General features: G+C 44.3%; 1 protein-coding gene across 4 annotated transcripts in view; it reads right to left on the reverse strand.

Annotated features, from left to right (window-relative positions):
* Positions 1 to 17,851, reverse strand: part of PLEKHH2 (pleckstrin homology, MyTH4 and FERM domain containing H2) — a 132,160-nt gene that overhangs the window by 29,267 nt on the left and 85,042 nt on the right. For all 4 annotated transcript variants that reach the window (XM_075925428.1, XM_025179013.2, XM_025179012.2 and 1 more), the window contains exons 16-19: positions 17,563 to 17,643; positions 12,188 to 12,367; positions 8,342 to 8,450; positions 4,213 to 4,325 (exon numbers count right to left, since the gene is read on the reverse strand). In XM_075925428.1, the coding sequence (XP_075781543.1) occupies positions 4,213 to 4,325; positions 8,342 to 8,450; positions 12,188 to 12,367; positions 17,563 to 17,643 (483 nt within the window). The remainder of the gene's footprint in view (positions 1 to 4,212; positions 4,326 to 8,341; positions 8,451 to 12,187; positions 12,368 to 17,562; positions 17,644 to 17,851) is intronic.

Consider the following 17,851-nt stretch of genomic DNA (forward strand, 5'->3'; position numbering starts at 1 on the left):
TTAAATCTTGGGAGAAATAAAACGAGGCAGGTTTCTGCAGGGTCTGAATTCTACTCACTGGAAGCTGTAACAGCAAAACCACAATCACCTACTGAGACATGATGAGGTGATGTCAGTTTTCAAAAGGTTCTAAATACAGCCAGGAGTGGACTTATATACATTTTTTTAGAACTTTGAAATCCAAGAGGGCCAGCTGAGAATCAATCATCTACTATTGTAAAGTCAGTCAGTACAAAAACAAAAGGTGGACATAACATGATCATAAATATGATCATGGCTGGTCAGTCCTGTGAGATGTTGCGGTGTTGCATGCCATAGCAAGGCTGCTGAAACAAGATCAATAAACTTTAAAGGCCTCATGCAATCAACTACAAATTGACCAGAACACTGGGCTTTTTTGTTTCTTGAACTTTTTTTTTTTGCATTGGGAAAATTGTCAATGTGAGAAAGGGAGAGGAAACAAAGAGGGGGGAGATATTGGGTGGCACAACTAGTCAGTTCAATAGTTCTTTAGGTCGTGAGTCTTAAGTTAAAATCTGGGCTCAAGTCCCATGAGTTTGATGGTCTCATTGTGAGTCTACTTGTTCATATCACAAAACCAGGATAACATTTTGCACCACTGGCAGTCTCTGCTCAACCAAATCCCACTGCAGAAATAGCTAGGAGCGTCCATAAAGGGATGGCAATGCTGTAATAGATGCATCACACCTTCCCTTGCTTTTGTGATCACAAAATCCACTTACACATTTCAAACGTTAATCTGTAAGGAATTATTTTAATAACCACAAAAGAAAGAGCACAAACTATCAACAGATTAGATTCCTTCTGTCTGGAGATGATTAGATATATTTGACTAATTTTAATTAGCAGCAGAAAACTAAAAACAAATTTAAATGCCTTTCTTTTGATTGATATATTAGTTTTAAATCAAGCTGAATTCACTTGTCAGAGCTGCATCCTTGCAGAAAGGCAGTTGTTATATAATCTTTGTACTATTCTTAATAATATGGTGTAATTTTTTAGGTCTAAATATTTTGAAGAATCTTATTCTATAGTCTTCAAATACATTTTATTTTACTATATTTAATATATAAAGGAGAATATTTGTATGTTTGTGCGCTAATATCTTGGGAACTATAAGAGCTACCACAACCAAACTTTGCATGGGGTAACCTTTCCTCCAGGAGAAGGTTTTAAGGTACTTTTAGCAGGGCGGGGAGAAGCAGCTTCCTGCGGGAAGCGGCGGCGACAGTCACTAACTAAGGCCGGTGGTGGAGGCGCGAGGGGAGGGGCAGTGCTCCGAGCGGCAGCTGCCACACTCACCTCTACCAGGCCATTCCACTGCGCAGACGTGTCCAGGACAGGGAAGCCCCCTCTTCCCTCCCCTCTGGCTGGAGCTCGTGGCTGCCACTAGGGGGCAGTTGTGGGCGCAGTGGGGCGAGCCCAATGAGGAGGCGGCAGCGGCGGCGGTGCTGGAAGCAGCCCGGGGTCCAGCACAGCTTCCTGGTCATGTGGCGGGGAGCCCAGCACCAGCTCGCCACGGCCCGCAGGAGAGGGGAGCCTCCGGCGTGACCACTGGTGCGGCAAGTAGCAGGACAAACGTTTTGGGGCGGGTGGTGGGGTCATTGCCCTCTGCGGCACCTGCAGCCCCGGACGTGAGCTGGGCCGCCTCACCCACCCTAGGTCCTGTGCTCGCTCCTCACATGGGGCACCCCCGGCAGGACCCCACCGCCCGCCCCGAGCAATGCCAGGTAACTTCAGCTAGTCTAATATATAAAGGAGAATGTTTGTTCACTAATAACTTGGGCACTATAAGAGCTACCGCAACCAAACTTTGCATGGGAGAACCTTTCATCCAGGAGAAGGTTTTAAGGTACTTTTGGACCCTACTGGGCCCGAGCTCAAGCTGTAAAAATAAAAAAGTAAACCGCCACGCTGCGCTGCAGGGGCCATCCCGTCCACCCTAGGTCCCATGCCCACCACCTGCGGCCCTCAGCGCCATACGGGACTTGCCCCCTCCCACCCATGAGGTTACATAAGCGACCCTCTTTCCCCCCTCAGCCCCGTGCCGGCACGCAGTGCCCCGACCCCCATGCACACAACGGCTCGGGTACCCGCCTTGCCCACTGCGGCACCTGCAGCCCTGGGCGTGAGCTGGGGTGCCCCTCCCGCATGTAACCTCCCCTCCATCCGGGATCGCACCGCGCTCAACCCGCCCGGGTATGACCCGGACCTATATTTTTATCCCTATAGAAATCAGTGCAACTTTTCTACCATTCAAAAAAAAATAATGGACTACTGTTTTTCTACATTTTGTTCCTCCAGTTTCCTGAGCAACACTGGGTAACTCCAGCTAGTTATTATTAAAAAAGACATATACTTTTCATTTGTTCACTAAATTTGAGAAGGATAACATATGTTCAGCTTAGATATGTATATGAATAAACTGATAATATTTAATTTATAAACAAAAAAGGACAATAAAAACTTTCCCTCCTAAGTCAGCAATTTGAATTCAGTCAAGGTCCATAACGAATGACAATCGTTACCATATTATTAGAGTTACTTCAAAAATTAGAACAAAAATGTTAAGAAATGATGATCTTGGGTTTATTTGTTTTGGAGTTTTTTGGGGGAAGGGCTACATGTTTCCCCATCAGAATTTGTATAATGATTTCCATCTAGAGAACTGGTTGAAAACCATCATAAAAGATACAATTATTTTATTTTTTGTAGTGGTAATTATTTCTTTAAAATGTACTTGAAAAAAGAAATTTCAGAAAATTTCAACCTGCTCTCTATCTCATGGATGTTTCGTAGCCCATGAATTTGAACCTAGTATCAATCCAAAGATCCATTATCATGCTTGGCGCTAATATAATGCTGATAGGCAGAACCAAACCTGGGACCTCTGGAGCTTAGCATGCAGCTTTTAGCTCAAGTGGTAGAGGCTCAAGTAGCTTGCAGCTAAGACTTTAGACAAAATTTATTCTCTCTCTCTCTCTCTAAGTGGCCTAAGTGCCATGACATGGGACAGTGAACCAAACCCAGAAGGCCAAAAATTAACAGGTCTGTAGACTGAACGGCTCTTTCAACCATGCCACTGTCCAGGCATTATCTGTTCTGAAGATAAAGACATAACTTTTCTTTTCAGCTTGTGATGGAGTGTACCAACCGCACACTGGGTCAGAAGGGGTTGATGAGAGTCTGTGAACTCAAACTCCATCCTGCTATGCCCGAAGTAGGTGTCAACCCTGCAGGGAGGAGTTAATAGGGCTGCACCCAGCTCACTTGGGGGCTGACCAAGAAGGAGCACAGATTGTTGGCTATTACTCAATGAGAGAAGCCTGCATGGAGTGAGGCTATTGAGTTGGATTACTGACAGTGTCTCCCTGAAAACAGCCCAAAACAGTAGTGAAGGAAAGCTAGAGAAGTGAGCCTCCCCAGAATTCCCCACTCTAATGAAATAGCTAGAAGGGAGCAGGCACTGTCCTGCCAGAAAAGCAGAAAAAAACTCTTCTGTAGCAGAATCAACTGTGTAGTAGAAAATGCTAAGAAGCTATGCAATGATACTGTAGAAGAAAGTTTAAAGAGAGAAGCTGATACACTATGTGCCTGAGAAAAGTCTGTGGGAAAGATCCAAAGTAAGAGCTAGCAATGGGACTGTGTAGGCAGGCCTTGACTACTTATTAAAGGGTCCTAAGATCTAGTGCAGCGGGAGAACCTAGGTTTCGCTATTAGCCCAATGATGAAGATGGAACAAAAACCTGCTACTAAAGGTAAGGGCTGTTGAAGCCCCTGATATCTGAGATAAGGACTACTGATTCTAGCGCTGGACTGAAAATGAGATTAATGGACTATTCTTTGGATTCTTGACTCACTCAGAAGGGGAGACCAGGGTTGCCAATTTTGGGTGGATGAACACCTGGATGTTTCAACACGTAACATAATCTTTAATTAAAGATTAATCTTTAAAGTCTCCAGTAGATTGCAGGACAATCCTGAAGAGTTTGCAGCCACAGAGGTGGGACCATATATGACCTGGTGAGAGGGCAAAGAATCAGAACACTACAGCTGTCAGTGGTGGAGAGCCTGGTACGCCACACAGGGATGTGTTAGCTGGTGAGCCACACTCCTACACATAGACTCCTTTAGTGAGAAAATGTTTCTCTCTCTCTCAGAAGAAAATACAAACATTTACCAGGATTTTACCTTAAATAATTTAATTGCTTCAGTTTGCAGGGCCTCTGATGGCAGTGTTGTAAGAGGTGAAGCAATTCCTTCTTTGCTGTGACAAAGAGTAGGATGTCTCCAAATTTGAGAGGCTGGACAGAGAACACATGGTCACCTCTTACAAGAAATCATTTAAGATAATGATTTTACATAACATCTTTCATCCAAAAAGAACCCCACATATTTTATAAATTCTTAGTAATTGACTTTACGCACACAAATCATTTTGGCCACCAATAAAGTGCAGCCATTTCTGGGGCAAATCATAGCAACACATAAAAATGCATAGGAACACTTTTAATAGTAAAAGAAGAGTACCGCATTCATTTGACATTTCAGGGCAACTTATGAGACAGAACCAAATTACCCATGTTGGAACAGATGTTGGAAGAAATAAAAGTCCTTGTATTTTAATAACTTGCAAATGTCATTAAATCTAGGTGCTGCACCTCACCTGAAAAAGCACTGCTTTCACCAGCACAGGACTCCCTTAACACCTTTATAGATATTGACTCAGCAAGAAAACAAACTCATCTGTCCTATGATTGAATAACAATCACTACTTTTTCAGCAAAATATGTATTTTGTTTCCATTCTGACTGTCCAAACACACAGTGCTATAGTTGAGTTAAAAGGCTTTCACTATTTATTTTCCCAGATAGCTATGTTTATGGCTTTCACATTTTGACAGATATGGAGAATATATGGAGAAATATATATTTTCTGAGAAGTCTCCCATTCAAGTACTGAACTACAGGTTGGACCTCCCTGGTTTAGCACCCTCGAGACCTGAACGGTCCCACACTAGGGAATTTACCAGACTAGTGGAGGTCAGGTCTTGGGTTCTCCCAGTGCTCCCCTCCTGGCCGCAGCCCCAGCCACTGCACTACCCCCTGCATGCCTGCTCGGCTCTGCTGACCCCACCCTCTGGTAGGGTTCCCTTACAGACCACTGGCCTCACTCTGACTACCTGCCCCCAGCCAGGCTCTTCTCGAGGCCGCCGGCCCAGCTCCGGCCGGCAGGGCTCCCTGCTCCCAGCTGGCAGGACTTCTCTGGCCTCACTCCAGCTGCAGCAGGGCTTCATGCCCCCGGCTGGCAGGGCTCCCTGCCCCCAGATGGAGGGACTTCTCTCCAAGCTGTTCTTGCTCCAGCCGCAGCAGGGTTCTGCATCCCAAGCCAGTAAGGCTCCCTGTTCCTGGCTCTGCTCTGGCCAATGAGGCTCCACACTCTGGCTGATGGAGCTCCCTGCCTCCAGCCACCAGCCCACTGGCCGGGCTTCCTGCCCCCAGACCGCTGGCCTTGTGGGGTGCCAGTTGTTGGCAACCTATGTGCCTGGGGCTCTTTGGTCTTGCAACATCCATAGTCCTGCCAGACCACAGATTTTGCCAGACCAAAAAGTACTGGAGCACAGAGGTTCAACCTGCACTTCAAAGCTCTTTAATTTGAGGTGACCGTTTGAAATGATATGCTCTGCTGTGTGTATGTCTAATCAAAACAGAACATTCAAGGCAAGTCTGGTACAACTCCTGTTTACTTGGCTCACTGTTTCCAAGCTCCATACCCCAATGATTAGTTCCTATTAGGGATGTTACAATGCATATATTTATGAAAAATCCAGTGGTTATATGTTTACATGCAGAGGCGTGGCTCTCCGGGAGCTAGTGTATGGGGAAGCACCTTTTATCAGAGGCAGCAGCACAGGGGGAGGCAGGTGGGAGCTGGTGCTCACAGGGAGCCAACTTAAAAGCCAACTCCCCACGTGTACCAGCACTTGCCTGCTCCCCCACACTTCTGCTTCTGTACCAGAGGCAGCAGCACAGGGGGATAGGCAGCTCCAATAGAGGCAGTGGGGGGGGGGGGAGAGAGCTGCTGTGTGTAACCATGAAGGTTAATGGATGAATACAGGTTCATCAGTTAACCATATGCATGTGTACACTATCACATCCCTAGTTCCTATATAAAGTTATTTTATGCTAGAAAAGTCTGTACCATGAGGTCTGTCCAGAAAAGTTTCAGCAGTCGTTTTCTGGCTCAAGAAGCTCAACAAAACCAACTGCCAATATAATTTTGAACATCAGAATCTAGCCACTACAGAATGTGATTTGACTTACTGGACTAGTAGGGGACAAGAACTCAAGAGACTCACAGTAAGGATATTCTAGGGATGGATGAGAAGCTATAGCAAGCTATGCTACTGTGACATGCTATGGACAAGAGAAGAGTGCTGATATACTGTTGAGGACTCAGGCAGAACATCGCCACTTTCTTTGTTGCTTGCCGTAAGGGCTGTACCCACATTCTCCTTTTGCTTGATAAGACAATATCAGTTTATTAATGATGTATTTCTCTACTTTCTAAAAGAGCCTATCGGTTTAAACTGTCAAAGACCACACCAAGAATATATAGTTGATAATGATCTCTCAGTGAATAACCACATTCACCAAGACCTGTAAATAATATTAAAAAAATCTCATGCCTGATCCTGCTGCAGCAGCACTGTGTGGGGGCAAATGGCCTTTTCTCCACATTCTATGTCTACCCCAGGTTAGTGCAGAAGTGGGTTTATTTTGGCATGGTGAAGTTTCTCTCTTGAGTAATCAAAGTGCTTGCTTGTTGGCCAGAAGGAAAGTGATTCAATGGTCCTTTGTTTAATAACACCTGCCCCTTGCATGGCCTTTTCAATCTGCAGATATCAAATCACTTTGCAAAGGAGGTCAGTGTTTTTATTGCCCTGTTAGAAATGGGAGACACAACAGCACCGAGAGGGAGGGGAAATGACTTTGTTCAAGGTCGCACAGCAGGACAGTGGCAGAACCTGATACAGAATCCAGGTCTGACATGCTTCATTTGCTCCCTACACAAAGCCTCAGAAGAGCCTCACTTTCATTGTAAGTCTCATAAAGGAAGGTGAGATAAAGCCGACAAGCAGCATGAGCCTGGAATGGGTACCGTTGCTATGATGTTCGAGTGCTGAAATAGTATTTCTGTGAATACAAGGTTGCGCATGCTGCATGTTTGTTTAGCAAAATGATCATCCTATTGTCTGTGTCAAAACTTTAATGACTTTAGTGAGTGTTTATGTGATGTTCTGTAATTGTAACTGGCAGTAGAGGTGCCAGGTTTTGAGCTCTGGTGGAGTGCATGCTGAGGGGAAGTCATTGGTGGTTCCACCTTTGGTTATACACATTGGCTTGAAAACGTGCCATACATACACCTACTGACTTCTTGGGAGGTATTTGCTTTCCCCACACACTGCCCTCTTATCATCACCAACACTGTAGAAAGGCAAGGAAAAAAAATGTAAGAGAAAGGGAGCTGGTACTAAATGATCTATAGCTATGGTGTCCAACACTCTAGCCATTAGCCACGTGGCTATCTGGCAGGGTGAATGTGGATAGCTGGCCAATTGAGTGTGGCTAGATCACTATACAGGTAGCCACTACAGAGGCTACTGCTTCAGAACTAGTTGGACACCACAAATCTATAGAATTATATCCCTGGTTTGCATTTCCAAGGCTTTGTGTTTAGACCCTTCTGTACACAAACAAGTAGCACTTCTTACTGGCTCAAGAGATTTCTGAAAGATTTGGTGTCCTTTGACCCTCCAGGTAGCACATGATAGCAGCAGCACAGGCAGTCAAACCGCTTCTACTAGGCACTTAGATAGCAGTGCCCTAACTCAGAACCAGTAAATATAACACCATCAGTGGCACATTATACAAATGTCAAAACTTAAGTATATTAAAATGGATGGAAAGTTCTAAAGGCTCTTGGCCACTTTTATGGTTAATTCATATTAACAACAGAAGACAAAAGGCCAAAAAAGTCTACCTGGTAGCTTTTGCTTATCCTTGAATGAAATGTTTTGAATGCCTTTTAATATCTAATGAAATCTAATGACTAAACATTTACTGTTCATGAAAAACACATTTAATTCTTGTTCTGAATTAACAAAATTACTATCAAAACACAAGCACTGGAAGATATGCCTCCAAGTATTACTACACTTTTGACATGTACAAAAAGAGTGACAAATTTGGGACAAATATGCTCTGATTACAGTTGATCAGATAAGTATTAAGATTGTGAGAACCAAAAATAAACTTACTATGCTCTCCTTCCACATTTAGCAGTTTGCAAACAAGCTGTTCAAATTCTGATCCAACATTTACATTGGTGCTCCCAGCAGCCACAGTCAGGTGATAAAGCCAAGTGTCCTACAAGACAAAAACAAAGAAAGCCTCGTCATCATTTTAAGAAGATTTAAGAACATAAGAACAGCCATACTGGGTCAGACCAAAGGTCAATCTAGCCCAGTATCCTATCTGCCGACAGTGGCCAATACTAGATGCTCCAGAGGGAAGGATCACAATAGGTAAATCTCACGTGATCCCTCCTCTGTCACCCACCTCCAGAGAAACAGAGGCTAGGGATACCATGCCTACCCATCCTGGCTAATAGCCATCGATGGACCTAACCTCCATGAATCTATCTAGTTCTTTTTTGAACCCTGTTAAAATTCTAGCCTTCACCACATCCTCTGGCAAGGAGTTTCACATGTTGACTGTGTGCTGAGTGAAGAAAAACTTCCTTTTGTTTGTTTTAAACTTGCTGCCTATTAATTTCATTTGGTGACCTCTTATTCTTATATTGTGGGAATAAGTAAATAACTTTTCCTTATTCACTTTTTCCATACCCGTCATAATTTTATAGACCTCTATCATATCCCCCCCCTTAGTCTTCTCTTTTCTAAGGTGAAAAGTCCAAGTCTTTTTAATCTCTCTTCATATGGGACCTGTTTCAAACCCCTAATCATTTTTGTTGCCCTTTTCTGAACCTTTTCCAATGCAAATATATGTTTTTTGAGATGACGCGACCGCATCTGCATGCAGTATTCAAGATGTGGGCGTACTATGGTTTTATATAGAGGCAATAAGATATTTTCTGTCTTATTCTCTATCCCTTTTTTAATGACTCCTAACATCCTATTTGCATTTTTGATTGATGCTGCACACTGAGTGGATGTTTTCCGAAAACTATCCACAATGACTCCAAGATCTGTCTCTTGAGCAGTTGTAGCTAAAATAGGCCCCATCATATTGTATATATAGTTGGGATTATTTTTTCCAGTGTGCATTACTTTACATTTATCAACATTAAATTTTCAAAAGGTAAAAATATTAAATTCTTTTATGGAAATTTTCCAAAACAAAGAACTTCAAAAATATCAATTTTCATTGAATTTGGCAATCTTAAACATTGGCTTCATGCAGATAGGGTCTCCAGAAAGTGCAACCAAAAACATCTTAATCCTGACTTGCAGCAAGCTTTCTAGTCTACATAGGTATCTTTCAAATGGAAAGTATATTTAAGCCAGATGTGATGGATGTCCAATAGAGACTAGGAAAAGGTACATACTTAATGTACCTATGATGGAATGTAAGTGCCTGAAAGCTGAATCGCAGTGTGCTAACTCACTGAATCACTGATTCATCTTATAAGAAAGCTTCTTCCCTCCCACATCAAGTGCTATACTTTCCTGTGAAGGCCCCAGGATTTCCCCTTCTTTTACTTTCCTATCACAAATCAAAGTCTTATATTACAATCACCATTCATTTTAGCCTAAGAGAGCAGAATGGAGCTAGAGATCATAGGGTATGTCTACACTAGCCCCCTAGTTCGAACTAGGGAGGCTAATGTAGGCATTCGAAGTTGCAAATGAATCTCGGGCTTTAAATATCCCGGGCTTTATTTGCATGTTCCTGTCCGGTCGCCATTTTTAAATTCCACTAGTCCGAAGTAACTGCCCGCGGCTACACGCGGCAGTGAAACAGTAATTCGAACTAAGTCCTTAGTTCGAATTAACTGTTACTCCTCATGGATATTTAAATCCTGGGCTTCATTTGCAACTTTGAATGCCTACATTAGCCTCCCTAGTTCGAACTAGGGGGCTAGTATAAACATACCCACAAACCCTATGTCTACACCACAGAGGTTTTCTGGGATACCGGATCCAGGGAATGCATCTACTCTTCCACTTCTTTTTGTGGAAGAGCAGACACGCTCTTTCTGAAGCCCTGTCTTCCTCCTCCTACGAGGAAGAAGGGGTCTTCTGAAAGAGAAGCCTTTTCCAAAATTTGGCCCAGTGTAGACTCTTCCAAAAAAACTATCAGAAAAAGGTATGCAAGTTGTGGAGCGCAATTTGCGTACCTTTTTCCGATAGATCATTGTAGTGTAGACATAGCCTGAGAGATGCATGGTATTCCCTCCTCTTCTCTCTAACAGGCTAATATGATGCATTTCTATTACTTATTGTCCTCCCAACCTAGGAAATAAGATCACAATTCAAACAAGGTCTACAAAATTCTTCAAACTTTTATTTTATAATGTTCTGAAATAATTTCTATCAGATTATTCCCCTTAATCTTCTCTTTAGTGTAACCTTGTTACTATTACTGCAGAACTGGCCAGTAAACTGGAAAAGAGTACCCACAGGAAAATCTACTGATATTTTCCAGATACTTTAAATGGGGTCAGTTAACTACAGGCAGTCCCCGAGTTACGCTTTGCTCCGCGTCTCCCTGGTCTGCTGATTCAGCCGCTGCTGAAACTGACCAGCGGCTGACTACAGGAAGCCCGAGGCAGACTTTCTCTGCCCCGGGCTTCCTGGAATCAGCCGCTGATCAGTTTCAGCAGCAGCTGACTTGGGGACACCTGGGGTAGAGCAGCTGGGGTGCTGCCGGGTTGGTCCCTGCAGCGCCGAGGTGCGGCGCTGCGGGGACCTACCCAGGAGCGCCCCAGCTGCTCTGTTCCAGGCATCCAGATTCAGCCGCTGTTGAAACTGATCAGCGGCTGATTCCAGGAAGCCCGGGGCAGAGAAAGTCTGCCTCGGGCTTCCTGTAGTCAGCCGCTGGTCAGTTTCAGCAGCGGCTGAATCTGGACACCAGTTCCGACTTACGTACAAATTCAACTTAAGAACAAACCTGCAGTCCCTATCTTGTACGTAACCCGGGGACTGCCTGTATAGTGATTACTCAAACTCTGATTAGTATTTGTAAAGTCGTGACCCCTTGTCTGTTACATCAGGTGGCCTGCTAGATTGGGGTGGGCAAGATCCAGCCTGCAGGCAGGATTTGGTCCACCAAGCCTTTCGATCTGGCCCATGCCTGCCCCTGCAGGAGGGAGTAGTGCCAATCAAAGCATCTAGCGGCTCTGAGTTCCTCTCTATGCTGCAGGGAGAAGGGAGGAAGGGAAAGGCTTCAGCATGCTGCTCTTACCCCCAGCAAAATCTCTCAGTTCCTATTGGCCAGAAATCGGCCAATGGGAGCTGAGAGATTTTGCTGGAGCGGGGGCAGTGGAGCATAATTTCTCAGCTCCCATTGGCCAGTTTCTGATAAATAGGAGCTGAGAGGTTTTGCTGGGGGTGGGGGTGGGAGTAGGGTATGAAGCCTCCCCTCCCTTCCTCTTCCCTGCAGCACAGAGAGCCATGCACAGCCAGACAGTGGTCTGGGGCTGCTGAGGGGAAGCCTGCCTGAGAACGTTACTGGCTAGGGCTGCACCTCCCGGCCAGAGCCTGCCTCTGACACTCATAACCCCTACCAGACCCTTCACCCCAATCTCCTGTCCTGGATCACAGTCCACTCCTTTACCCAAACTCCCTCTCAGACCCCACGCCCTCTCCTGCACCCGTGTCACCTACCCTGAGCTCCAATCTCCACCCAACCTCCATCCCAGACTCCACAGCCCTTCTATAGAAAAGTGTGGCCTTTGACCACTAACCAAGATCCTGGTGTGGTATCCCCCCTCCCCCCAACAAAAAATTATTGCTCACCCTGTGTGAGATGCCAATTGTCTCTGACTATCCATATCTTACTCGCTGTAGATAATGTTCGTATCACAATACCATAATCATAGTTGTCTTATTGAAACTTAAGAGACTGGGTATTTTTACTACCTTCTCATGTTTGGATCCTATAAGAAGATAGGTAGGTCCTTGCTCTTTAGGATGGATAACAATGGTATAATGTGTTGATAATAGACTGCGACCACTGGCCTCGTAATCTTCATCTGAATCACATGACCTGTCAACTTCTTCAACTTTAGCTTCCCAGAGCATGATTTGACCAAGAGGAAACTAAAAGTAAAGATAAGCAATAATCAGGGAGCTAATATACATCTTGGAAAACATCAGTTTTACAGTTCTTGATTTACAAATGAAGAGAAACGGATAAACTAGCGTCAACACGCTTTGAACATTTGAAATTGGGAAAGTCCATATAATTATCATCTATTTAATGTTATCATCTAAGAATTGTAGGGTAAGCCATCTTCCCAGTTTACAATCCCCCAGGAGAGGAAATGTGGTCTTATAAAAGCACAGTCCTAGGAGTCACATAGTTTCAGTTCTATTCCCAACTCTGCTTCTTTCTCCTACAGGCTATATTGTTCTTGATTGCTGCCCTTGCAATGTGCAACCTATCTGACATAATAGGTCTTAATTGTGGGAGAAGATGCAACACTGGAAATAACCCAGGCCCAATCCATTTGATGATTTTCAAGCTCAAGACCAGGACCTTGAATTTAACCTGTGGGTATGTCTGTATGTAGCATGCTGCAGTGACTAAGTTGCACTGATACATCTGCACCAATGCAGCACATCTGGTGAAGATGCTCTATGTCAATAGCAAAGCTCTGTCTTGTCAGCATAATAAAACCACCTCCACAAACAGCACAAGCTCTCCCACCAACATAGTGCTTTCCACACAGGTGCTTATGTTTCTGTAATTTATGTCACTTGGAGGGTGGTTTATTCATAGCCCTAAGGAACATAAATTCAGTCAACATAACCTGTAGTGTAGACATAGCTTTAATCTAGTATTTGATGGCTACCACTATTGCTACCACTGGATTTTTTTCAGTGTCTCTGGTTTCATTCTTAGGTATAGTGTATTGTAGTATTTAAGTCTGGAGGTTATAAATGCATATATGATTATGGCCAAATATATTGAATATGAAGGGTGAGGGAAAAGTGCCTTGAGGAACTTTCACAAATTAGGGATCTGGTGTCTAAAGAACATTTTCCTCATCACTCTGAGCTCAGTCTGAAAGGAACTATTTCACTGTGCTGCCACATAGACCTGCTAAGAATCTGAGATAAGCCAGGCACAATTTCATGGTCTTTGGTGTTCAATGCTGTGGAGAGATCCAGCAAAAATAAAAGGGCTGTTTGTCTGTCTATGACCAAGAGCAGGCTGTGCACTAAAGCAATCAGCACCATATCTATGGCACATGATTAGGTGGGAATGTTTTTTAAATATCACAAGAGACAACAAGAAATTGGAGATTATATACCAGGAAGTAGCTGCCAAGTTTGGTTGCATCAAGAATTGTATCCTTGGATATTGATTGGAAAATGAGTGTTTTAACACTCTTACAAGGTTTGTGAAGGATACAGATTTTTTGGTTCTTCTTCCATAACCAAAATGGACATGGGTGAAAGATACACATGGAGGCTTGCCTTTCTGGTTGTGCTTCTTTATTTCCTGCTTTACGACCAAGCCAAATTCTGAGAAAGAGGCTGCTAAATCCTAAGGTCCAGAGATGCTATCTCAGGTCTAAGAAAACTCTGCTATGAAGTACCTGTGCTAAATAGTATTTTTATTAAAGCACAGGATACTAATTTAGGTTTCACAAAGCTGTGTTGACAGATTATTTCAGTTAGTATAATCCTTCTCTGTTGTTTGGCACAAGGTTTTCAAAATAATGATATTCTGAATCCTTTTACCAAAGGGACTCTGTTAAAGCATAACATGTGCAGCAATTTACATTTCTGGATGCCTCATAGGCTCTTTATATTTATACACACATCCATTGTAATATAAACGTAAGCTTTCAGTTAACTCCTCCAATATTGAAAAATAAATCAGTTTTTTAAAACTTTGCACATATAAGTATTTTAAAAGCACATTCTGCTGGTAATAGTGGCACTTGCTCCACATTATCATATAATAAAATAGTTGTCCATTTTGATTTAAAAAACTGCAATAAAACTTTTCCAAATGTCAAACAACTATTTATGATGAGACAGCTAACTGCCTAGATAGTTCAAAAAGGCCTGTTCACAAGGAATAATTTTCAAAAATAAGAACTTGAAATTTCTTGTACTTTAAACATTTAGATTTCCTATTTTATTTGAAGTGAAAACCAAGTTAAAACTAATTTGTCATCAAATCTCAGTCAATATTTACATTGAAAATGTAAGCATACTTTTCTTAGCAGCTTCTCTGTAAAATGAGATACAAGTTCATCTGAAATGAAAGTGTTACTGGATTTTGGAATATTTCAGAATTAGTATTATACTTTTGAAGTGTAGCATTAACTAAACAAAAATCTGGAAATGTGGCTTAATACTACTTGTTACAACAGAGCTACTCAACTTTGGGAGCCCCGGGTGCCACAATGATACTCTCAACACATGCCAAGGGCCACAACTTAAGTGTGGTTGCATATATGAAAATATATGCAAATAGCTTATTTCACAATGATGGGCATGAATACAAAGCACTTCCCACAATGTCCTGGTGTTCCCAGCAACTCCTTCCTGGGGGCTAGAAATGCCAACACCCTGTACCCATCTGTTCCAGCCAGTCTGTCCACTTGCATCTTTCAATGCTCACCCCTCCTGGGAGACGCCTGTGGAATGCGTTCCCAGTGGACACCATGTTCAAAGGATCCCACCCGCAGGCCATGTGTTCAGCTCCGCATGAACCCAAACTGCACCACAGGCCACAAACAAACGGGCCATGGGCCGCGTGTGGCCCCCGGGCCACGTGTTGAGTAGCCCCGTGTTACTATGTATGGTACTATAAATAAGCACTATTTTACCAGTTTAAATTTTCCAATTGCCTTTAGTGACATTACTTGCATTGCAAAGTTACTTATATGCTTCAGTGTTGCTAGAATCTGGCCCTAAATTAAGAGCAAACAGGAGGAGGTCACAACAGGGGGAAGAAAAAGGGAAGGATGATGAAAGAAACAAGACACAGGATCTAAAGCCCAGTGAAATCACTATTGAGCTCGACATAGTTACATGATATTTAGGAGGTTAAGGTATACATACATTGGAAGTAACAATGGAGCTTCTCTGTGCTGCTTCTATTACTACAGGCAGTCCCCGGGTTACGTACAAGATAGGGACTGTAGGTTTGTTCTTAAGTTGAATCTGTATGTAAGTCGGAACTGGCGTCCAGATTCAGCCGCTGCTGAAACTGACCGCCAGTTCTGACTTACATACAGATTAAGAACTTAAGAACCCCAAGCTTCCCCAAGTCAGCTGCTGCTGAAACTGATCAGCGCTGATTCCAGGAAGCCTGGGGTAGAGCAACTCTGCCTCGGGCTTCCTGTAGTCAGCGCTGGTCAGTTTCAGCAGCGGCTGACTTGGGGACGCCTGGGGCAGAGCAGCTGGGGTGCTGCTGGGTTGCTCCAGTAGCACCGCTCCTCGGCGCTACTGGACCAACCCAGCAGAACCCCAGCTGCTCTGCCCCAGGCGTCCTGATTCAGCCGCTGCTGAAACTGACCAGCAGCGGCTGAATCAGGACCTGGGGCAGAGCAGCTGGGGTGCTGCCGGGTTGGTCCAGTAGTGCCCAGAGCGGCGCTGCAGGACCAATCGGCAGCGCCCCAGCTGCTCTGCTCCAGGGTCCAAAACAAAAGCCTGGTCTGCTGGGGGGGGGGCACACTAGCCGCGCCCCCCCCCCCCCCCCCCCAGCAGACCAGGGACACCGGGAGCAAAGCCGCAGCGGCAGCGGGGCGCCGCGCCTCTGAGGCTTTGCTCTGGCTTTGCTCCAGCAGACCAGGGGCACCGGGCGGGTTCCCGCGCTTCTGAGGCTTTGCCAGAGCAAAGCCTCAGAAGCGCGGGAGCCCGCCGCTGCTGCCGCTTCAGTCCGGGTGCCTGTGGTCTGCTGGGGACGGTCCAGGCACCGGGCTGGGGACCACAGGCACCGGGACTGAAGCGGCAGCAGCGGCGGGTTCCCGCGCTTCTGAGGCTTTGCTCTGGCAAAGCCTCAGAAGCGCGGGAACCCGCCCGGTGCCCCTGGTCTGCTGGAGACGGTCTCCAGCAGACCAGGGGCACCAGAGCAGCTTACGAACGGGGCTTTCTCGCCCCGGAGCTCGCAGGTAGCAATCCACTACCTCGACCTCCGGGGCGAGAAAGCCCCGTTCGTAAGTGTGGATCCGACATAAGTCGGATCCGCGTAAGTCGGGGACTGCCTATATTTTAATATCAATAGATAGTCAGTTGGCTACTGAATTTAATTATAATTAGGTTTTCATTGAGTAAAATAAAATATTCTAAAACTCAGGGGTTAACAATAAGACTGCTCAGATAACACTACAATCCCCATCCTTCATCTCAGCAATAGAGATGTTTGCTCAGACAGGAGGGAGAATGTACTACCCTAGAAGGGAGAGGGGGGCTGATATGTTCTCCATCTCAGTAGATGATGCGTTGTTATAGTGGTTGAACCAGGAAAATGGCCGCATCACTTTCAGAACTGGGGGAACAGAATAAAACATGTGGCCATAGATGCAGGAGCAGGGCCTCTCCTGTTCCTTGGATTCTTGCATCTCATGGGCTGTCTGGGGGCAACATCCTGAGTCCTTTGCCTCTTCAGCTACCCTGCCCTCTATTTGCAGATGGTGAACGGTGCTCCCCCAAAATAGTCAAACCCACTGCATTTTGGAATCAGGAAGGATTTTTGTCCATTTGACCAAACTGGCTGTGGACCAGTGGTTTTCTCACTTTCTTTTTAGCATTGTGAAGGCATAGTGGGGTAAAGAAGAGGAGCTGGATGTCTGTATATAGAAGGATTATATAGAAGGGTTCAGTTTGTTGCAATATGTAGCTGAAGTTCAGAGCAGATAAAGGCTAAAAAGGCTAGCTCCAGAGATCAATGAGACTGAGGATTTGTATTGGAGGACCTATAAGGAAAATGGGATACCTGAAGTCTTTGTAGATCAAAGTACCACACTTTAGTATTCAGCACCTCCCTTGGGAGAAGGGGGAGATGAGAGGACTTAGAACTGAGCTCAGTCTAGGGATTCAGGCTGAAGCGTCTACCCTCAGTTAGTTGTTACATAGTAGGAACTTGTAACCCTGTACTACGTTCAGTTAAATGTCTGGAATGAGATAGTTAGGTATATACAACTCATATTTGTTGTTGATTAATAAAGCTGCAGCTTCTCCATTAAAAATCAACCCCAGTATCTGTCTTTCATTCATCTGAGAGTCCTGAGGCAACAAATCATATTATTTTAACAACTAGAAAGACATACCTTATCTTCTTGACTACGGAAATAGTAAAGAGTTTTTCCAACCAGAGTACACCACACTCTTTTGGAGTATCCATGTTTCACCTGAAATTACAGTACAGTTAGGTACAAATTATTTTTGTGACACGGGCCCAGCCAGCGAAGCTTAGATATATATTTCAACCTCTCAGAATTCTGATGGCTGGAATAAGGATTTAATGTAAAACATTAATATAAATATACAAATTTGAAATTGTGTGACTTTCTGTATTATAGGTATTACAATTAAAGACCATTCAAATCAGTTGTAGTT

This window comes from Pelodiscus sinensis, chromosome 3 (genome assembly GCF_049634645.1).
Source record: "Pelodiscus sinensis isolate JC-2024 chromosome 3, ASM4963464v1, whole genome shotgun sequence".
Lineage (NCBI taxonomy): Eukaryota > Metazoa > Chordata > Testudines > Trionychidae > Pelodiscus > Pelodiscus sinensis.